This window comes from Melanotaenia boesemani, chromosome 10 (assembly GCF_017639745.1).
Source record: "Melanotaenia boesemani isolate fMelBoe1 chromosome 10, fMelBoe1.pri, whole genome shotgun sequence".
Lineage (NCBI taxonomy): Eukaryota > Metazoa > Chordata > Actinopteri > Atheriniformes > Melanotaeniidae > Melanotaenia > Melanotaenia boesemani.
Window position 1 is genome coordinate 31,130,152 of NC_055691.1, and position 23,893 is coordinate 31,154,044.

Genomic DNA, 23,893 nt, shown 5'->3' on the forward strand with positions numbered 1-23,893 from the left:
AACTGATCTTGTTTCAAGATAAAAACTTAGCAAGAGCAGCCGGTGTGAGACTGTTGAGACAGTTTTTTTTCTTAATTGGCTGATTTTTAAGTTAATTACTTCATATAAACAGACTAATTAAACTAAGAGACATTTTGAGAGGCCACATTGTTACTTTTTAAGCTGTGAAAACTTTCTTTAATGCAAACTCTCACAGCCTGTCCGTCAGAGGATAGACGTTGACGTTCAGCTTCTATACTCAACATGTCTGGAACAAACTCCCAGAAAACCTCAGATCAGCTGGAACACTCAGTTTATTTAAATCCAGGTTAAAGACCCACCTGTTCTCTGCTGCATTTCAATAGAGGTCTTAATTAAAAGTCCAAAATGTGCACTGTTTTTTATGTTCTTTCTTCTTTCTTTCTCTTTTGTTTAAAACATCATCACACAGCAGAAAATAAGAAGCATAATTTACCATTAAAATGTCTCTGTAAAGCACTTTGAATCACCCTGTTGTTGAATTGTGCTAAACAAATACACTTGCCTTGCCAACATACACACATAAATTGTCATTTATCCTATATAAATTTAAACAACAAAGTTTAAGTGTGAACAGCTAAAGGTCAGTAAGACTTAATGGGTAGATGTAAGATTGCAGGTCGTTGTCAGATTCGGGGTTTGAGCCGAGCGATAATCATACTGGAGACGTGTTGACACGCACACATGAATTACAAAGCGGTGGCAGATCAAATCAGCAGGTATCAACTCTCCACTGTCGTCGTCCAGTCTGGTTTTTAACTCGATTTCATATCAAAGCTATATTCTGTCCAAGCATACACAGGTGACGCATCATCAGTTTTAATGTAACAGCATCTATCAGCTGTGTTGTTTTGGCAAGTTAAAATGCAGCGATGTCATCTATTAAAAAAATATGTTTAAAAGCAGTGACATGCAGGGTTCAGTTGAGCTATGATTGGAGTTTAACTGAGCATTTAACGGGATTACTGTCCTTGTCCTGCAAATGGGAATTCTTTTTTTTTACTGAAGTGGTAATGATGCCACCGTGCTGCGGACTGTATGAAAATATATCCTAGACATTCTGCTGCTTCTAACTTTCTCTGTGGGAGATAATCTAATATGCAAGTTCAGCTGAATTCTCTGCACTTACGTTGTCTTTAAGTCATTTGAATGTTGATTCTGTTAAATGACATGGTTATAAATTCAGTCACATTTTAGTGCAGCTGAGTGTATAAATGCAGGAATTATTTGACCCTCCCCTGCATTATGTGGGTATGTTAGTCTGATCTTGAGAGCTTTGATTTCAAATAATTTGGGGAGGACTAACACATTTAAATACCGTTTTAAATCTGGTTTCAACAAAATACATTTTTCTTTTTTTATAGTCTTAAAATGCGAACTTCAATCCACTTTTTACCACATAAATGATTTTTATGAGTTCAAAGTGAGAGCTGCATTTGCAGTCAGAGCTGATTATTGTTCATAGCTGACTAACATTGTTTCTGAATGTTAGTGTCTAGCATGCAACAAACAACACAAAAACAGTGCAGTGACTCAGGCAGATATATCTCAGCCTGGCTGTCACAGCTCAGGTGAACTCCTCCTTGGTTACCACCACTGGTATGTGAACTGGTCAATTAAACTGTAAAGTGTCCCTAAGCCACTATAGGGTAAGTGCTTTATAATGGCAAACCACTCTTAAGAAGAACAGTCTTTTATATCGTCTCTTTAGATTCCCTTTTTGCAGCTTTGGAGCTCATTTCCAGGAAGTCATTAGGAAACTGGGAATGTGTAAATGAAAGGATTAGAAGGAACTATTCAAATGTAGATTTTATCTGATAGATTAAGAAGTTTGAACTGACTGAGAAGAAAGCATGTGACTGGAAGCAGGAAGAGGTGTCTGACCTTATCTGCTTCTCGTGGAGGAACTCAACAGTTGTTGACAGCGTGCACCTCCTGCACTGTTGCAGTTTTAATCTCGCCTGCTGCTCCCAATACACCACACACACTCTCATATGACATATGGCAATGTGCTCATTTATTGTCTACAGATAAAACAAATGCACAAGAGGCTTGTGAGTTGGTTATCTGTATTCAAAACATTTGCTTTTCACAAGTTACAATACTCACCACAGTCTGATCTAAAACCTGTTTTACTAGTGGAGACTGGGTGCCGACACCCATACAAATGAGCTTATTTTACTTAAGTGGTTACTGTTCAAAGTTTCTGTGTCAGCACGGGCCGAGTGATCTTACCGATGCAGATCTGCTGGGCATCGAACGTCTTGCAGCTGTTGTTGGAAGGCCGAGGGAAGTCAGGTGAAGAGGGGTTAATGACGCTGGGTCCAGTACCCCATAGGATGAGGGTGAACTGACTTAACACACCTTAGAGACAAACAGAGAAGAAGTGAGAATGAGGTTATGAAGAGGTGGAGGCAAATATCAAGAAGATATGGGGGTGGAAGGAGAGGAAACAAGTGATGTGAGCAGGCCAAACACAATTCTGGAGGAGGATCAACACCAAACAGAAGAGGAGAGGTGTTCCTATTTAGCTTTTCTCTGCAGCGCTGAGTAAACACAGCTACAGGATAAACTCTGAGGTGTTAGCTCTTTGTGACCATATGCTGCCTTTGGAGCAAAAATCCAGTGCAAATGTTAGGAAGAAAAAAACATTCGAGAAGTTTTGATCAAACTGCTGACAGATTTCAACTTGCTGAAAGGTTGCTCTCTGCCTAGTGGCTGACAACTTTTTAACTTGGATGTGCCTCTGAAAGCCTTTCCACATGAAAAATGTTACAAACGGTGTCATTAGAGGAGGACTGGGGCCGAAGAAAGTGGAGCTGAAAAGAGGCCATTTAGAGAAGCGTGAAAATATTCAGTCTGACGTGAGTCGGTGATGCTGGCATGAATCTGAGTTTGATGTGATGTGACCAGTCTGGACAATTAGTGGTGATGAGTGGGGTTACCATAGTCACGGCCATTAGCTGCCATGTTTTCTATTTCTAGGGTCCATTCTCCTTGAGGATCCTCGTCCCATGAGTGGGTGGTCATAAAGGCCCAGTCGTTGAACCCCTCTGAGGAGAAGTCATTGGGTCTGAAAAGAAGAGAAGAGACGGTGTGTTTTTATTTTTTTCTCTGTGCTGTTCTCAGAGAGTATGCCTTGGGGAGTATCTGTGTACACAGTGCACACTCATTGCATCTGTCTGTGTGACACAGAGACACAGAAAAAAGGGAGATTTAGATTAGGGCTCTGCTTCTGGTGTGGCGTATTTTGTTGTGTACCTTGGGAACAGCAGAGTGGAACGTGTGCCCAGTGGGCTGATGAGATGAATGGCCAATTTTCCTCTCTGGTTGTGGGAAAGAGTGAGGCGAGCCTGAGCGTGCTCCAGAGAGCTGACATACTCTGGTCGTCCCCAGCAGGCATCCACGCTCTTGCTGAACACCAGCTTGTTGCCGATGTCTCTGCAGGTTTGACAAGTGGAGGGGAGAATGGTTAATGTTGTGTGGCTGCAGAAACGGACACAGACAATCACACTGTGCTAAGAATCTAAGTGACACCACACCCCCCCCAGCCTCGAGGAGGGTGCTGTGACATCTATCAGGCTGAGAGGAATGGTAGAACAGCAGGTGCTTGTAATAAAACTAAAATCAGCTCTAGTTTACACACAAACACACAGCCGTCCTTCTAACCTTGGTTCTGAAAGCATTGTGTGAACACACTGGTGCTGGGGTCCCACTGTCGTCCAGTTCTGGGCCAAAGCCACCATGGCACCTGCATCCAGGAGCCCATAACCATATGAATGACTCACTGTGGAGAAGAAAAGGATGGGGGAGGGGGATGATGAGAGGATGGTATGTTAGTAGGAGATAACACCAAAAAAGGTAGAAAGACAGTGTAGAACCCTTTATATTTGTGCCTCAGTCCCGATTATTTAATAATAAATAACCATCAAAACATTGCCCATTTAATAACATATTTGTTCAAAAACAGTATTTTTTTACAGAAATTTACACCAATTACAAAATTATGTTTTAAAAATGTAACGGCAGTTTTCTTTTTTAATATCAAAGGAAGAGAAAAGATCTTTAGGGAAATATTGGAACGGATTCTGTTTGTCTCAGCTGGCTGGAGGGTGCACGCTTGATTGACAGCTGCTGGCAGGCTGAGCTCTGGCAGCGGAGTAAACAAACTTATCCTGTAGCTCACAAGACACAGACAGTGTGCTGCTGACACCACACCGCCATGTAAAGGGACAATTGTAAAAACTCCTGCAAAACCTCACACGAATAACACACTTGGTGGTGAAGAGTGTCTGTTTGGTGGCTTTTTAAAAAAAAAGTTTACTGCAAAGCATGCTGTGTTTTTAATTGGAAAATTGTGAAAACAACCCAAAAAACGGCAACAGCCAAAGATGGCAGGTACTAAGATGAAAATATGGACAAGCAGCGACAGAAAAACATGACTTCACTCGTGGCTGCTTTATTGTGTCGAGCATGACAGCTTTTCCTGAGACATGTTTAGAAATTACATGGGGGGGTTAGACAATGTCAGGAAAGCTTATGTAGGCGGTTGCTCAAAGTCTGTTGCTGCTTCTCAAAATCAAGATGGATCTATCCTGCCAAAGAACTGAACACTATCAAGGCCCTTGATCCTTTGATAATCTTTCAAGGATGTTTTTCCCCAAGCTTGCACATTTGTTAGAGTCTTAAATGATGTGTTCTTGAACAGCTAGGAAGGACTCTAAAACATGACCTAAAATGATCGGTCTGGATGACCTCTCGTCCTTCAGCTAACTGTTAGAAACACCTTGTGTCTCTGCTGTCTGGTTGGTTCTGAAGTTACTGTTTCATTAAAATATCCTGCAACTTAATATGGTTTCTTTGTTAATGTGGAAACAGGTTATTAATCTAAAAAAGCTGCTAACATGATACAAATGAAAGTAAAATTAATGGATAGCTTTATGAAAGCATCAAATAAAAATTTCCACTCTTTGGAAACACACACTCAACAGTATGCTGCTAGCCTGGGACTTGCCCATCAATACGTTGGCATGTTGACGGGCTGGGGCTCAAACTGCCAAACTTGCCATTAGTGCATACACAGCTCTACCTCCTGACTCACATCTGACACTGTTTGGATGATAACTCAGAAAAAAACATGCCATTAAATCTCCATTAAGTCAAATGACAACATTTTGGCTGTAAATTCTGAACAAGCTCAACCAGCCTGTTACGGTGATGACAAACAGGCCATAATATTTCTTGAATGCAGAATAGATTTTTCTTTGAATGATAACTTCTATATGAGATACAACCTTTGTGCTTTCATAAAAGCACTCTGATTGAGGAAGGCTGGGGCATAAATATAATGCCATACTGGATGAAACCATCTGTTCCATTTGGAAATAATGATGATAACCAGTCTCCACCTCTGCGTCCCACTCCGTTGGTTTTCCAGTCTCCGGCGCTGAGGTGCCCGGGTTGGGACGTTCTCACCACCAGGTGCTGCATATCCCTCCAGGTTAGATTCATACTGCACACACACACACACACACACACACGCACACGCACACACACACACACACACACACACAGAGGGATGAGGGTGAAATAACTGTATTGACTTTCTGTCATATAATAGCTGAAGGTATTACCTTCCACATTATGCACATTATGAGAAAAGCCAGGTTTCGCTGACCTCAGCGGTACTACAATACAACACAGGAAATATGAGGAGCTACGGGACATGGAAAAGGTCAGGAGACTGTGGACACACCTGAAATGTGATCCATCTCGGAACATGCAGTGCGGGCGATCATACATTTATGAAATATTATACTGAGACATGGAGAAAAAAAAAAAGACCAGGAGGGGTTTTCCAGGCTGCCATAACAAAACTATTGACTCACATTAAGGTTTCAACATCAACATAAACACTGGTAATAAAATGAACATCATAACCTGTTAGGTTGAAAGGTCAAGGAACACAGTAAAACTGAAGATTTAATACCGTGGAGGACAGTGTCCATTGCTCTCTTTAATGCTAGTTTCTAATGAGGTCTGGGACTGGGGAACGAGGTCACCTTCCACACAGTACAGCCGCTTTAAAGAAAAGGTTTTTTTTTCCTCTTATACAGTAGATTTGTGATGAGACACAGTGGTGAGCATCCATCAGAGAAGGAAAAAGTCTTCAGTGGTTTAAGGCAATGAAACCATGAATCACGGTGCTTACTGAGTGCAACACCACGGTTGACAGAAATAGAAACACAGAATTTCTCCCGAGTGCATCACCTCCACATCAGCATTCACATCTCACATCCTCGCATGTGTTATTAATGGACAAGATCCCCCAATCCACTCAATGTCACCTCAACCAAGAACGATATGGGGGCGGGGGGATAATAAAACAGCAGAAAGCCTAAACCCTCTGGCTATTAAATGATCCCATCTATGTGAGTTTCAGTGTGGTCCCAGCCTGATAAACTCGCTGTCCTGTTATTACTGCTGCCTTTCAGAGGGAGTACCTACTGGGGTGCTTCTCACTGGCAAATACTGACTGATGGTCTATGTGGTGAAAACCTGAGCTCTGTCAGTTACTGCCCATCTCTTATGATATCAGAGCTGACAGAGCTGAGATAAGCCGGGGGTGGCTGAGGATAGATACCTGGGCTGTAAGGTGCTGCAGGATAGGATTTGACAGCTGTCATCACTAATGTGGACATGAAGAGAATTATGCAGAGTGGAGGACAGCTGAGTGATAAGACTGACATGAAAGATGTGACATAAGATAGAAAAAATAATGTAGAACACATTATAGTGGCTCACAGAAACTCATGCAACTAGAGGCCAGTATGAATCTCGGGTATAAAATCTTCACTAACATCTCTACAGGTATTCAAATCTCTCTGTGGGCTGTAGCTGCAGATTTATCTTGCTAATTAACTGATAATCAAAAGCTTAATTTGCTCTGCAAAGACTTTCTGCTGGGATTTAGTCCAGCGTTGATTCCCAAAGGTGTCTGCGTATTTCCAGACAGGAATGCATGCACCTCCCACGAGTACACAGTAAAGCATGTTAATAAAAACAAAGTCAGTATTGATAATAATAATCATAATAATTATTATGATTATTATTATGAAAATAATAGATTTTTATTTCCAGAGTGCTTTTAGGAGTACTTAAGGGTGCTATTTACACCTTAGCAATTGAATCTGGGATACAATACAGAAAAGAAAAAAAGCTGAATGAATATAAAATACCGCCGTGTCATTTACACTTACTTGGCCTCCAGAGCAAGAGCGATGATCCCAGCAGCCAGTGGGGCTGAAGCGGATGTTCCCGTGTGAGAATCAGTGCATTTCTGCCTCAGATCTGTGGTCACCTTAGAGCAAAGAGAAAAAAGAGAAGAGCACATGAATACTGAAGGAGAAAAATAGTAATATGACACCTTGAGTTTCCCCATTTCAACATAAAGGAAGTGTTGAGAGAAGCTGAGGGTCAGGGACAACGGGAGCTTTGCCTGGAGCTATGTGAGATGGGAAGAAGAGAAAGGAGGAACGGGGGAGGGCATGAGTTGGTAGGTTCAGTTTAAGGTCTGTGGATACCTGCCAAAGGGTCGCAGGCGGGGGCAGTGAATATCAGCCAAATCAGCCCCAGCCAGATCAGCTAGTGCTGAGACAAAGTATGGAGTAAGAAGAACTCCAGGTAAGCTTCAGCTCTTATTGCCTGTCAGTGCCAGGAAGCTAATGAGAACCTGCCTGGGTCCCGATGGAGGACAAGTCAAAAATGACAAAGAAGCCAGGAGCAAGATGGGCTGTGAAGGTTCGGGATTTTTGTTTTTAGCTTTTGGCCTGACAGATTGTGGCACTAATGGTCATCATCTGTAGAAAGATGCACCGGTGTCAGAGGTGTAAACAAAGGGAGGCCAGGTGTCTGCACAGGCCACCTGTTAGATCTCAAAGTTCAACACACACTTATTCAACACACATTTCACATATTCACAGTTAAAACAAATACTCAATTTGAATAATCTAGTAGTGGGTGGAGTAATATTTTATGAGGCTTAAGCTATAAAAACTATAATCTGACTAGATTACATTACTGATTTTGACATTTTAATACTAAGAAAATATTTAAAATATATATTTCTAATGACTTCTTTAAAAATATCTCCCAAGTTGATTAACGAAAATAACCATTAGATGCAGCAGTTAGTCACACTCAGTTCCACTGTTACATTACTATTCTTTCTATTAATATCATTATAATTATTAACCTATCATCCAGCATATTTTAATTTCATAATTCAGAAGAAACATTTTTTAAAACCAGTGCTCTGATTCACTGCGTTGCTGAGACAGAAATTCTGTTATCGAACTGAGGGCCAATTAAAGGCAAATTAGTGATCTTTGCAAGCAGTAACATTTTGTCCTCTGTGGACACCGTAGAGATTTAATCACAGCAGAGCGCTGTCAGTGGCATCCTGCTTCGTTTGAGAAACTGAGAGGTTACGGATTTCCTTTCCCCCCTCGGGCTTCTTATTTGCCAAAATTTATGTTTTTCTCAGGAGACAACAGGTCACCAAATCTGTCCGATAATTGTTCTTTTTGTGAGTTCACTTCATTTCCTTGAAAGCCTGCTCTCCAAAAACAACAAACAGCAATTCATCACAGAGAACGCTAATTTTAGTTTTGGAAAAGGACTGGAATGTAATCACTGATCTATTAAACAGCAGTTACCCAAAACTAAAGCAATAAAAGAAAATAAGTGCTAATTTATCTTTAGTTTTTTGAATAACTTTAATTTCCCCCATGCCGATTTGCCTGCTACATCTCTGGTGTATTTGGGAGGGAATATAGCAGATCCATGGTTGTTTTATGTTAGTTCATGTCCCTGAGGCAAGGCTTTCATCTGACAAGCATTTTGATGGAAACATGTGGCAGCTCTCAGAGTATGTCCGCTTTCCTCGATGTATCTTACATATCAGATGCTCTGGTATTTCACAGTTTGATGCCTATTTTCTTTCTTTCTTTTTTTTTTACATAAGAGACACACGATTACTGCGAAGATGCACTCAAAAAAAGGCTCAGATGTGCAAGCGCCAATGTTTGGGAAGTGTGACTTGCATGGTTATTTTTTGAGATCCTGACATTTACAGTGCGCTCAAGCTTAAAAGCAATCCTACACACACACAAAAAAAATATTAAAAGTGTGTATGAGTGTGTGCATGTTTGAGTGCACCCACTATCTGTTTCTCCCCTGGATTTCCAGAGCTGAATGTGGTGGCGAGGGTGGAGGAGCAGGGCTCGCTGTACCACGGTACATTGCCAGACTGCGTGGTGCTGCTTATGGACAGGGTATAGATGCTGTTGGTGTAGCCGTCACAGTTGCAGCTGTCCTGTTCCCGGCCACCGTTACCCGAAGCCCAGACAAAGATGGAGCCCAGTCCACTTCTCCCCTGTGGCACGAAAACAGGAATACTTTCATATATGTACTACTACACCTAGAAAAACAGGAAACATATACCAGGTTATTTGTGGATTACACTTCTGCTTTTAGCATGATCCTGCCAAGCAGACTATTTAGAAAACATGGACCTGGGTCCACATCCCAGGTCCACATCTGCCTGTGGACCTGGGATTTCCTGACCAATCAGTAACAGTTAGTGAGTTTGGACCCCCATCACCCCTCCTCTCTGTCTCTGCAGCAAGATCTCCACAAAGCTGTGTCTTGAGACCCCTCCTGTATTCCCTCTATATTTATGACTGTACATGCACTCACAACACTACTGTCATTGTTAAATTTACAGATGACACAGCAGTGGTGGGTCTGATCAGAGGAGGTGATGAAACAGCATACAGAGAGGAGGTGCAGAAGCTCACGCACTGGTGTCGGGGTAAATAACCTGTTCTCGAACACCAAGACGATGAAGGAGATGATCATTGATTTCAGGTGGAAAAAGTCGGATCATCAACCCCTGAACAAAGGTGGTGGAAAGGTGCAGAGAGTATCATCATACAACCTTCTGGGTCTACACATTTCTGAGGACCTCACATGGACAAACAACACTGACCGCCTTCTCAGGAAAACACAACAAAGACTGCAGTTCCTACAAACTCTAAAGAAGGCCAATTTATCTCCACCCCTGCTGTAGTCCTTCCACTTATGCTCAGAGGAAAGTGTCCTGATCAGCGGCATTCTTGGGTAGTTCAACAGCAGCTCTGCAGTTATTAAGATGGCACAGAGAATCAAAAACACAAAGCTGCTGACTCCAGAAGAGGTTTCACCTCGCACTGCCACAAAAAGGTGAAGAAGATGCTGGAAGACTCATTCCATCCTGCTCATGGTTTGTTTGAATGCCTGCCATAAAGTAGACGTTATGGAACCATTAAAACCAGGACCACTAGATTGTTGAACAGCTTCTATCCAGCAGCTATAAGAAAACCTAATTGCAATAAAAACATAGGCAGTAAGACGTCACTGTCACTCAGGATTTGAGCTGAAGAACTATGTGCAATATCTCAATATGGTTTTAATATTTTTAATGTTTACTTTAATGTGCTTTTTCAATTTTAAATTTGTCAATTACAATGATATATTTAACGGGATGGTGTGTTTGTTTGAGTGTATACGAGGAGAAAGAAATATTTCTAAGATCTTGTTACTCTTGTGTTACTCGTTATGTATGTTTTGCTGCTGTAGGGCAGATGTCAGCTTTGCGCTAACCCAGTGTTGTTGTATTAATCTACAATGACAAAGGAATCTGAATATTAGTGAAAGGCAGAAGCAGAGGGGGTAAAGAGACAGAGACCAACAAGCGTATGTTGATGTGTGAAAAATTGTATTTGACAAAGTTGTTTTGTCTCACTGCTTAAACGGCATCCCATTTATGTGCCTTCTTTCAGAAAACACTGAAGCGCTGTAGGCACAGCTCTTGTTAATACATCATAATGTCAAAAGGAACATCAGATAACAAACAGAAGAAATGTAATTAACATATGCACTCAAGCTGAATATAATTTGAGGGGAAACAGATGACAGCATGTTATGTAGCGACAAAATTGTACGCTTAAAATACACATTATATTTGACATACATTTAGTCATGCAGGGAAGCGACTACTTCAATGTAAATGTCCCCTTCTCAGCAACAAAGGCTGTTTTTTATCGACTCAGGAACAGCGATTACACTACTTTACTTATTCCAAGACAATGACTCTTATTTTCATGCACTTGCAGCTGATTAAATTACTGCAAGTCTTTATTTGATAGAAAGCCCCCCGACATCGATAGATCGCTCTCAGCTTGTACAAAACAGCTGTCCTCCTGCTGTCAAAATGCAGGCCAATTTATACACGTTGTTATTTTATTTTGCTCCCCCCACCCTGTTTTAATTGCCTTTGCAAATGATTTGAAGGTTTCTTTCTGATGTTTGAAGGCATGGGCTGGTCTGTCCACCTCCTACACTCCTGACCTTCTCTCTCTATTGCTGATTATAGCCTGAGGTCTACTGACCAGTTCTTGCTGACTGTCCCTGGGGCTGGGCTGGAGACGGAGACGGAGGGCATGGGGGCATCTGCTGTCAGGGCTCTGCAGCTCTGAAACAGCCTCAGGGTTGAGATCGACCTCAAGAGTACTTTTACTTGATTTGTATTAACTGTCTCAAAAATTCACACTCCTCTTGTTTATTAAACTCTGTCAAATATCAATAAAACAATTAAAACTAAACCTTCGATCAGTGCATGAAAGCAACAACCCAGGCACAGTAAATTGTTTTATATAAAAATGGCACAAATGGATTAAAGCCTCTTTCTTGCTTCCTACAGTGGTTGGGTCGCCAAACAAATAAACAAATTATAAAAAAGAAGTTGCATCTTTGACAAAGTCAAATCTGTCTGCTGCTGTGAAGCAGTTAATCAGTGAAATGTTAAGCTCGTAAGTCTACAAAAGGACTATAATTGGACATTAAGACAGATTTTAAACAAGCTTGTTCAGTGTGCTTTTATAAGGATTATCCATTTAATTTTCCTAATGGACTCCTACTCCTCCTCTTGCAAATAATCTCTTTAGAAGATGGGATAAATGTGCTTCTGCTGATTGTTTAAATCCAACTATATGCCCATACTACAAGCTGTACATAATATTCCTGAAGTGTCCAGCTCAATTTACGACCCAACGCTGCCTTGGAAGCAGGTAACAGAGGCCAGACGACGCTACAGCGCCAAGTATTGTCTCGCTGCCAGGAGAACACACGCTGAACCAGAGAGGTCCTGTTGTTTTTGCTGTCAGGTGATTTTTTTTCCCCCTCACTAACACACCATGATGAGGAGAATTTCACATTTTGGGATGTGATCTATGAGTCATTCTATTCCATGAAAATTTGCAGTTCCCTTCATTTACACGCCTATTGCTGCTGCCTTTGAGTCTAAGTTCTGCAGCAGACTCTGCTGCTCTGTTTGTTTCGTTCCACCTCATCTTTATCATTGAGCTGCCCAACTTACCCTTTTTAATAACACAAACTCACACAAGAGCAATGACGACATAAGGTCACATTCAACAACTCTTTAATGTCTAATTCTTCTCAGCCTTAAAGGAAGAGTTAATGGGCAATTAACAAACTCACCTTGAGTTTGTCCTTATCACACATACCGTGTCAGGCAAAAATCCCTTATTAAATTCAAATATAGTATAACTGTATGGGTGGAAAAAAAACCTTCTCTTACATCACTTTATCAAACAGAAATAGTTCCTGAACACAAAAAATTCAAACAGCCTTTTTTGCTGACAGGGCAGAAATTGCAATGCGTATACGTAGCTTCAAAGGAATAGTTTGACATTTGGGAAATACACATATTTGCTCCAGGAAGCTTCTGCTGTTGGTGTTGAACTGAAGTTGGTTCCCTGTGGATTTGTGTTTCCTCTATTCCAACCAGAGCCCAACTTTATTGCTTATCCAAACTAGTTATTTTATGCTGTGCTCAACAACCCCCAATCAGTTATCTGAAAAGTTTATCATGGAGGGGGGAGGGATCAGAATCAGGAATACTTTATTAATCCTTTTGGAAATTCCTCAGGGAAGTGTCACAGTGATTATGAAATAATCTGCGGTTTAATGGGGAAATAAACTCCTCATTAAACCACAGATTTTGTTGCCTCTAAACAGAATTTCTCCACTTGTGCAGCTAAGCCAAATCGGTCCTTTCATTTAACTACTTCATGCGACTTCAAGTGACTAAAAATCTTCTATGTTTATTAATTACTTTAAAGAGCTGGTGTTTATTTGATATTAATGCCTTAAATATGGGAAAAAAAGGTATCAGCTTATAAAAAAATAAATAAAAAAGGATGCTGTGTGATACAGTATCAATCAAAAACAGAATGCACTGATTTGCAAGTTTCAACTAAATCATGTGACAGCACTAAAATAAATAAAAAATAAAATAAAATCAGCGTGGGTGTTAAGCCTGACATTTTTACAAAATTTCAGAGAAACAAAATCTGAATTTCATGGCTTGACAATGGCTCAATGTGTACCCTACTGTGTCAAGTCATCCTGAGCCTTGCAAAGCCTGCGCACACATAGAGCCTATTTACCACCATCTTGCATCACCGCTCCTCTCACAGCACTCTAAAATTGTTGCTGTTGTGAAAGAAAAATGCCTTTTTCCATCCTTGGTTATTACAGCATTTAAGCCACCCAGCGATCCAGGGCTTCTACTGTCATCATTTTTATCTCATGACAAAACAACTTTAGTGGGTGACAGGTTTGGATTGCAGGCAGGTAAGTTTAACACCTGGCCTCTTTAACTACAGAACTGGGCTGTTGTAATACATTCACAATGTGGTTTGGCACTGTCTAATGAAATATGCAGGGCCTTCCTTTAAAAAGATGTCACCTAGTTGGCAGCATCTGCTCTCCAAAACCTGAATATATTGTTCAGTATTAATGGTGCTGTCACAGATGTGCAAGTTACCCTTGCAACGTGCAACAATACAATAGCGTCCAGGACAGAGGGTTTTTGAGCTCATATGGCTTTCTAGTTTGCTCAAGTCATCATCTTAAATGAGCACAGAGAAAGTGGCAACTTTAAATGACTTAAAAAAAAAAGAAAAAGAAATACATATTTTTTTTTTACTGTGGAGTTTATATACGATCACTTTTTTAATCAAATTCAGTGATTTCAGCTATAGAGAATTGTCTTTTTTTTATGAAATGCAATCTTAGGATCTGAAGATTACAGCCAATACTAGTTTTTAGACAAGGTTATATCTACATAAATATCTCAGGTTGCTTGGAAATTTTTAATGATATTACATTCTGTAGATGGTGACATTGTTAATTCTCTTTTTGTGATTTTACATTGAGAAATGTTAGTAATGAACTCCTCCACATCTTTGCGCCATATAACAGCTTCTCTGGGATTCTCCTTCTGTATCCAGTTGTGTCAAATGACCTTTAAACTAGTTTTCAGATGCTCCACCTGGTGTCTTTTTCCAAAGCTTTTCCAGCCTGCTGTTGCCCCTCTTCCAACCTCTTTGAAATATACTGCTGGGATTAAATTCAAAACTATTTCACAAAGTGTCCTGACTTTTTCAGAAACTGAGCCAACCGAATCCAAGCTTACGCACTAACTGACCTTGGTAATTCCCTGGAGGAAAGCTTCCTTGGCCAGCTTGGCTGGGCCATCCAGCGACTTGCCGTCATCCTCTGGGCCCCAACTGGCACTATAAATGTGGATGTGCTGAGAGTTGAGGCTAAGGGAGTGAGCCTCCACCATGTCTGTCACATCCCCATCCAACATCCGAACTCCTGTAAAAAAAACATGAGCAGACAATTCAGAGCAGACGAGGTTATCAAACTGAATGAGCTGTGAAGAAAAGGTGACAAGACCAAATTGAGCAAATAAATTTAAGGATCAGACAGTTGGAGAGATGTAAAACCAAAGGAGCCAAAGAAAAAAAAGAAAGGAAAAGAAACCCAGAACAACAGAGATGACAAGAGTAGAAAACTTGTCATAAAAGACTGAAAGAAATGGGTTAGACCTAGTCCCCATTTCATCCTCAACCACAAGCAAGAAAAACAAAACAAAGAACAACAGACAAAAAGACTTCATTGGGAAAACAAACAATTCACACTGTTTGGGTTTTAATGAGTGAGAACACAGAGCTTCACCCACGGTGACCGCTCTGAGGGTCACTACACCATTTTATCCATCACATACACAAAAATGCAGCTAGTTGTTAAACCGAAAAAGGCCGTTTCCTGCCCCCATAGATGGTACACGGATACAGAAAGGACAAGTGGACAAATCTGACAGACTACATGTAAGATAAAGCTGCACCCACACGCACCAGCACGCACATAGAAATGAGCAGAGGGCTTGCAGAACCTCTAACAGTCTTGCATGTCCACAGGGTAGCACTAAATGTCACCTTTCATCATACCTGAACGCAACCCTGTCTGTGCCTTTGAAGTTTGCAGCCTCAGATCACTCCTCTGAACAGTAATGGTTGTAGAGAGGCATGAAATGACCCCCCCTCAAATAAGGTCCATTACTGGTGGGGGACCCCCAGACATCATGGGTAACATCATGACTGACAACGTCCACATTAAGACATTTTAGACAATGTACGCTGGTAGGAATGCAGAAAAGGCAGTAATTACTCTGCAGGGGAATTGGTGTGACAGAAACTTGAATACTGAATAGCCTGTAACGAACTTAAGACGGGCTAAAAGATGCAAAATAAAGAGCGATGTTTGCTAGGTGATCGCTATGCAAGAACTGTGCTGCAGCAGTAATGATGATTACTGTCGTAACAATTCCCATCAGCTTCCTGCAGCTTGACGATTCCTTATTAAGACACCGCTGTGAAAGTTCCCTGCAGCTGCACTGAGGTAAAGGTAACAGGTAGAGCTGCAGCTTCGAATGTGTGTGTGTGCAAGCAGGAGGGACGGTAGTTGGAAAGAAAACAGTGAGCCAAGTAGGGTTAATTACAAGTTTTAAACACAAATCACTAATCATCATTATTCTGTAAGGAGGCACACATTTTAGCGATTGTGCCAACATGATCGCTCTCCTTCTTTCTCTCACACACAAAGACCAACACGGTGAGCATTTGGGAGGAAATCACAGCTGTTTATAAACAATCCACTGACCCCATGACGTGAACAGATTCACACAGGAGTAATTTATGAGAGCAGGGCCAATGCGCGGCTCTGTCGGGAGATGAATGGTAATGAAGACAAAGAAGGAGAGCTATGAGAAACATCTGTGAACGGGACTGCTCTGGGCTCCACCGGCTCCGCTGAGTCTTGTTGGCTGCCATCACAGCAGTGACAGATTGCTTGATGACAAAAGTAACTAAAACCCTCCTTGAAATACTTCGGCAGGTCCAGAATTTTTAAAGAGACCGCAATACCCCCCCATCTCTCACACTTTCAGGCTTAATGTGTGATCAACTTATCTTCCTTCTTAATGCAGATCAGCACATGCTGACAGCTTTATTCCTGTTTAAACAAGAGCCTGCACCGAGAGATTGAGCAACTTCTTTGGCAGGTGATTTATAACTAGATGTCCGCTGCTTTGTAAAGTCACTTTTCTTGGCATCACTGTTACACCAAATTTAGGCCGTTTTCTCATCAGCTAAGAACTCAGCTAAATACTTGAAAAATTTATCTTGCTTTTTATCTAATTGGTAAAAGAGTTTCAGGCAAAGAGCCAAATAAAGCGGCTGTTTGTGCTAATCTTTACTGAGATCAGATTCAGATTCAGTCATGCATATTAACATGAAATCCACACATTTACATTTAAAATAGTTTAGTAATATCTTTAAATATAATCTACTCAATGTTAGTCATTATAGTGGATGTTTAATACTTGGTTTCAGTGAAATCACAATCAACTTAATCTCTGACAAAAAAAAAATAAAAGACAGGAGCAGCAGATTAAAAGTACTGTATCAAGGTCCATTCACTTCATACTACTGCCTGTTTTTGCAGGACACTTGTACTTAAAGTACTGAAAAATACACTCAAGCAGTCAGTAAACAAAAGTCTGTGGTGCAGGAGAAACACAGATATCAGCCTTAAAAGTTTCCACCATGTCATTAATAAAACGTGGAGATGGCCTACCGTAAAACTGGTGGTTTGCTAAAAGAATCCAGGCAGAGAGAAATTACCATCTAAGTTAATTAATATAAATGTGAAGCTTATTGTGCATATCATTTCTAATTAAATTATATCAAACTCATTTAAATTAATAACAGCCTAATTACTCATTGACATTAAGAATATAAATGGAGTCCTCTCATTTACCTCCAATTTTTGCATTATAGGCCACACCGACACCACAGACGCCATTGCTGGCTGCAGCGGCAACTTCTCCCGCACAACGAGTTCCATGTCTGGGGAGGGAAAGTGAAAGTCAGTAAAAGAATCAAAAAGAAAAAAAAAGAAGAAGAAAAAAATATATGAAGAACCATTCCCATCAAATCTCTGATCTGTGTTGGGGTTTCAAAAAGAATCTGCAGCTGTAATGGTCCAAGAAAGAAAAAAAGAAAATTCCACCAAAGCAAACAGACAAACATGAACTCAGTTGTTTTTTGTTTTTTTTTCCCTCTATAGAAATCTTGTTTTTCTGCTGTAATAATGGACATAACTTCTTTTAACAGCACAGAGTTCCCACTTTTGTGTGGAACATGATATATAATTAGCGATGTGAAGGACACCAAAGATTTCTTTTTCACACAACACAATGGACATCAGCGAGTAAAAGGCTTGCTGGTCTGCTGCGTTTTTATTAAACTTAGAGGTTACATAGAAGTCACAAACACTACAAGTGCTCACAATCATGGACACAAAGAAGCAATCATTATGTGAAGCAAACAAAACAGCTTTTTTTCTACCTCTAAGACCTTGAGAAGCCATTTTTCTCATCAACTTTTTATACTGAACTACACTCATACAATACTTTGCTCTGCCAAAGCTTTCTGAGAAATTTCAATATTTGTGCTTTTATCTTACAGTTGCAATTAGTATAGTTTAGTGGCTGGAAATAACCAAAGTTTTACAGCTGGAAAAAGTAACGTTATGTGTTTCTTGAACTTATCAGTCGCATTTGTAACAACAAGCGATGACAGCTCTGACATTCAAAGAAGTCCCGATAAAGCAGCCTGACTCAGAATAAAGCAGCTTTAATGTGACTGTTTTGGATTTTCAAACACAGTTTTGCATAAGTCTCTTCTTTTTAAACCAGTTTGCTCACAGGTGTGTGGTTTTATGCACATCCAGTGAAGACAGGTTTTTTTAGAGTATACATAATATGAGATTTACATACTTGTGAGAAACCCTGAACATAAAATATTTAAAAATCCTCTGTTAAACACAAGCACTTCAGAGAACTCCTCTTTGACTTCTGCTCATTTTCTCAGACACAGTGAAACAGAGTTACTGGAAAAAAGGCTCTTCAAGGGGAAAAAAAAAAAACCTGATCTCAGTAAATACAAAGAGCTGTGAAACTTTACCTTGACATAAACTGGCCACAGGCAGCCAAGTGAAATATGAGATGTTATTGATGTACTTAAATTATTCACAGGGACCTTCATTAAATCTTCCAAGCAGAGTTTCGGAGATAAGAGTTTTTTTTTTTTTTATAAAGCACAGAGTAGCTGTCAAACATACCAAACCCTCACAAACAAAATCCACTCCAATCCCTTCTCTTTCACACAAACACTCATACACACAAGGATAAGATTAGAATAATAATAAAAGAAGGAATCGTTCGGGGGGGACGGGATTTGTGTTCCCTTGATGTTTTGCCATGAAGTGGCGCGATCACACAGACTGCGAGTACATGCAGCCGAATGAGCATTTGGCTTTTAACAAAGGTCATTAAGAATGTCTCCTGACCACAGTGCAGATATCTGAATAGAAAATGGACACTTTTACAACCGTTTCTGAGGCGCATGCTATCTGAACAAAGACAATTAGCTGTTTTAGAGGGAAAAAAAAAATCCCTTTTGTTCTCCAAACCTCACTGATGATGAGATGGAGGACAAAGTCTTTTCACTGGGTCAGCACACACGGTAACACCTCCAGCTGGAGTCCTGATTACACGCTGTGGCTCTGTGATATATAATCAACCCACAAACTCTAAAACGTTCCAACACAGAATCAATCACTTCACTTCTAATTCTCCCTCTACCTGCTTTTTCTGTTCTTACAGGCAAACATGAAAAAAATAGATGGGGGGGGGGGGGGGGGGGGTACACGATCTAAGCTGCCAACAAAAACAAGTATTAATGTGATTTTTAATCAAGCAACATCAACTTGGCCGACAAGGCTTATTTCCCTCTGACATGCATGCCCTTACACAAGAGCCTTTGCATACATGGCAGGGCGCAATACATCATGGATGCAATTAAAAATCTTATTCTTATCAAGAAGTTAAATGAAAGCTTTACTTGCAGACAGCTGATGATGATTTGACATCTCCCATAAAAAGCAATATATGCTGCCACGGGTGGAAGAGGTCATTTCTTAGAAGTACTTGCAAGAGGATGGATATTTCTGTGAAAAATGTTGCTTCAAAGACCAAAAATTCTGCAATAAGTTGGGGGACTAATGGATTTCATAAATGCATACACAGATAAAAAAAAAATGTTTTGATTTTGAGAAATACTGAGTATGTGAAAAATACTTGAGGCATAGCCAACGATTTTGGTTAACCAGACTCCAGATATGATGTTCTTTTAACAGCACGACATGTTTGTGCTCGTGTGGAGAGGTGATCTGACCTTTCAGTGATTGCCCAGTGTTTGCGTTTTAATCAGAGACACAGACCTGCCCACTCATTACATTGAAGCGTACAACTGTGAGTCTGACAAATGCCTGACCTGCTTTATGAGTTCATCTACAAAAATCAGCTCAGTATTTTCCGTGGAAGCTGTGCAGAGTGGGTGCTGAATGATGCGTATCAGTCAGTTTAATACATAAAGGAAAAACAGAGCTATAAGATTAGACTAGATTTATGTTTTTTTTCCTTCAGAAAAATATGAGTACAGGACATGTTTGCTGATGGTAGATGCCAGGGTGTCGTTCTCTTTATTGACTGGGAAAAAAGGTCATTAGTGCTAATGAGGCACAGTCCAACTAATGGCTCTTTCATATTTAATGTCCACATTTAACATAAAACAATTAGTGATCTACATTTGAAGACAACATTTAAAGCTTTTACAGTTATTTAATATTAGCAGTGGGTGACTGCTGCACACCATTCTCAGCATTCACGTACAAGTGCAGATTTTTTTTTTAACATGTGAGCGGCGTTTTGAGGAATAAGAATAAAACTAAAACTTTCCATTTTTCATGTGAGGTGCGGTTAATTATCTTGCAGCGTGAGACTACTGAGTACATAACAGGATCATTGATTTCAAAAGAGCATAAGTGGTTATGGGATTCTTAAACTCACAGACCGGAGAGCTTGCAACCTGAAAAAGTACATGTTTGCAATGTGCACTTGCTATTTAATACAAATAAAGCTTCACGTACCAACAGTTAATGATTTAAAAAAAAGAAAAATCATGGCTCAAAATCCTTTGTCTTCCAATTAAAAGGTCAGGATTATCCCATATGTCATCGTGTTCTTGGGCAAATTGAAACCCACACTGTCCCCATAAGCTTTGTAAAAAAGCTCTGTAGACTGTATATAGAGGGCATGTATACAATAATAATAAAACTATAGGTGAATGAGAAAGACATAAAGTGCTTTGCTGAACCTTGACAAGGTTAAACAGGTGCAAAATCAGTGTGAAATATTTACTTTAGGTGCATGCATCTGCACATAGTAAGTTTATTGTTTAATCTACAGCGCCATAAAGCAGCTTTTATGTTCTAGTCAGCACATATCCTCAGACCAATGAGCCACAGATGTGATGCCAAGCGGGGGACTCAGCCAGGGTCGGCAGAGAACACAGAGCCAGAGGCCTGAGAAGACATTTACAGAGAGGCCGTACACATTAACCATTTGGAATACTATCTTCAAGTACGTGTGTGTGTGTGTGTGTGTGTGTAAATGAGTGTTTGACCTGGATTGAATTCAGCTAAAAAACAGCCAGACAGCTTAATATATCCTCAGAGGCAATGGCATGCCAGAGCAGACAAAAGGGTTTACGATTGGTCCACAATTTTTTCTTTCAAATGTCCATGAAATAAATAGTTTCCAAGACACTTTACTGAATACCTCCATTCTATAACCATTTAGAAATTATTGGAAGCGGTGTCAGAGACACAAGAAAAAGTAAAGTCAATCTTAAGTGTAGTTTAAAAATGAAAAATTCAAATTTTTAACAAGAAACATGGCGAGACGACTAAAAGCAGCGCAGCTCCCAGTCAGAGTGAGACAATTACAGCAAATACATCATTAGTATGTGAACTGCTAGTTGGTAAAAGCAACACAAGTTGTCCAAAATACACTTAAAGGACCAAACAGCAAACAAAAACCAGTTTAGTTGAAAGGCTGCTGAACTATTCACACTACCAATGTGACCTCCCTTATCTTATCAGTGAGAGCAAAAGGGACAGTGAGGTAATGCTTTTATCTCTCCTCTCCAGGACAAGCCACCTTATTTGGTGAAGTCATTGTGCTGCCATTTATTGGAGAATGTAGACGTGTCATAAAAGACAATCTCCTTGTTCAAGATCCAATATAACCACTGACCATACAGAGTGGAAATACAAGAAACTGTATCCAGTAGTTGTACAGCACATTCACAGCATTCTACAAAATACAAAGAACGGCATCTTAATGAAGGTTAAACCTTACATGTATTTTATTTTATCTTTAAAAGCAACTTTAGCCTGAACCCTAACCTGCAAGGAAATGCTCGGTGTGAACGCAGCCTGGAAGGTCTTCACATATCACAATGTTAGAATGGTGAAACACATCTGTGAAGCCCTGCGCCTGGTTGTGAACTTGTGGTTATTAATAATAATTTGTTTTGCATTTGGCTTTTAGAACAACAGCAAAGGCAAAGTAAAGTCATTTCTGAGTGACTGTGTACTGCTTAATGTGGGGTTACGTTGATGGTTCAAGGCGGGTTTGAATAACAGCAGGGCTTGCTCAGCTACTGAGCAATATGGATCCCAAGCAAGCTGAAGTCTAATGTGGTTGTTTGGCCTTTTCAAAAAGCAACAATACAGGATATGTTTTGTTTTCCCATAGAAAGAGGGAGTGAGATCCATTCACCAGTGCAAACTTAAGACCTCATGGAAACACTAGTAAGGTAATATTTAATGCACTTGGAGGAGCAGGTAAATGAAGCACACAGACCCAGGACATTTAATCTGAATCCTAATTACAAAATCAGGGAAAACAAAAAAAAAAAAAACTTAAAATATCATGCTTATTGGCTCACAAATAATTATAAAAATTACTATGACTTTTAAACTGGCATTGAGCTGTTTGTAAACACAAAAAATTAAATTACACTCATTACACTAAAGTAATGGGGAGATTTTAACTGTTTGGTCAGTGTTGAATCCACCAGTGGATATGACTGTGGCAACACTAGACAGATGTATTGTAGCTGAACAGGACAAAACTTTCTTATTGGGTATAATACTACACCATGTTGCACTGGAGCAGCAGATTCTCAGTCCAACACAACTAGAGCCAAAACAAAACATCAAACCCGACTTGGGCTTTCTCAAACAACTCCTAGAGCCTCCTATCTTAGGGAAACATAAACAGTGTAGACTAATTTTTATTATTTTAGGGTATTTAGCAGAAGAATTGGGTTAATTCAATAAAGGAAAACTTGGAATTTTTCCAAACAGCTTCTGGTATTTTTGCTCTTCAGTCACTCTAACAAAGAACACAAGTGTGTGTCTGAAAAGGAGCAGATAAGGGTTATTTCTTTCATTTTTCCATTTTGTTTTTACTGTCTGCTGCACCTTCAGGCAATGAAAAATGGAAGGAGAAAACATGCTGCCACGCTGACCAATCACAGTTTCTTCAGTCTCCATCTAAGATCTATGCTATGATGCAGTTCACATCAGAACACTGATAAGATTTCAAATATTCTTCCAATGTATCTTTTGAATCTTTTTTTATGCATTTTGGTTAATATTTTAATCTTTTACCTTCTGTTGTATCATAATAAGTGTGTCCTTTGTTCTGGAAAACAAACTGGGTTGCACTTCTGCTTACAGGATGCTAGATAAAAATCCCTGACAAATCAGCAGTTCAGATCAGCATAAGCGCTGCAACAGTACATACACCATTTCCTCTAAGAAGTATATTCAAAATAAATAACACAGTGCACAATAATCTAGAAAGAAAACCATCAAAACTAAGCCAATTCAAAAGCTCACAGTATTTAACCATCACATTCATCCAACTCAAAGCCACTGTACATTTGTTATATTTTATCAGTTAAGTTGGTGTTATTATTAACAGATTACTGAGGATGAGCCATTAGCGCCCCATGCTGCTCGTATAGCATTTGGAACAGAAATATGTCTGACCATGATTAGAGAATTTATGTTTATAGACAGCAGACCAACGTGGCTGCACTTACACTCATGTAGTGTTTGGGCTGTGTTGTATAGCATGTGTGCTAAAATATGCATCGCCAAGTGTGACTAATATCCAACCAATGCTTGGCTAAACTGTAGGAGCTGTCTCTTGGCATTGCTCTGTTGGTTTATCTGTTATAGAAGGACTATTGCTGCCAAAAGGATTAGGCTATTTTCTGCTCTTCTCAGCTCAGCTGTGGCTTTAGGCAGGTCTGTTGAAATGGTTACACAGGAGCCAAGTGGAGATATCTTCATTGCCTGGGTGAACAGAGGTTCTGACTCCAGCATTGTAGAAAAGATGATCAGATAAGACTGATAATAG

General features: G+C 40.0%; 1 protein-coding gene across 4 annotated transcripts in view; it reads right to left on the reverse strand.

Moving 5' to 3' along the window:
• furinb (furin (paired basic amino acid cleaving enzyme) b) overlaps window positions 1-23,893 on the reverse strand; it is an 86,360-nt gene that overhangs the window by 1,694 nt on the left and 60,773 nt on the right. For all 4 annotated transcript variants that reach the window (XM_041997963.1, XM_041997961.1, XM_041997964.1 and 1 more), the window contains 9 exons: window positions 17,311-17,399; window positions 14,633-14,805; window positions 9,242-9,454; window positions 7,278-7,378; window positions 5,427-5,530; window positions 3,688-3,805; window positions 3,280-3,459; window positions 2,964-3,091; window positions 2,254-2,382 (listed from right to left, as the gene is read on the reverse strand). In XM_041997963.1, the coding sequence (XP_041853897.1) occupies window positions 2,254-2,382; window positions 2,964-3,091; window positions 3,280-3,459; window positions 3,688-3,805; window positions 5,427-5,530; window positions 7,278-7,378; window positions 9,242-9,454; window positions 14,633-14,805; window positions 17,311-17,399 (1,235 nt within the window). The remainder of the gene's footprint in view (window positions 1-2,253; window positions 2,383-2,963; window positions 3,092-3,279; window positions 3,460-3,687; window positions 3,806-5,426; window positions 5,531-7,277; window positions 7,379-9,241; window positions 9,455-14,632; window positions 14,806-17,310; window positions 17,400-23,893) is intronic.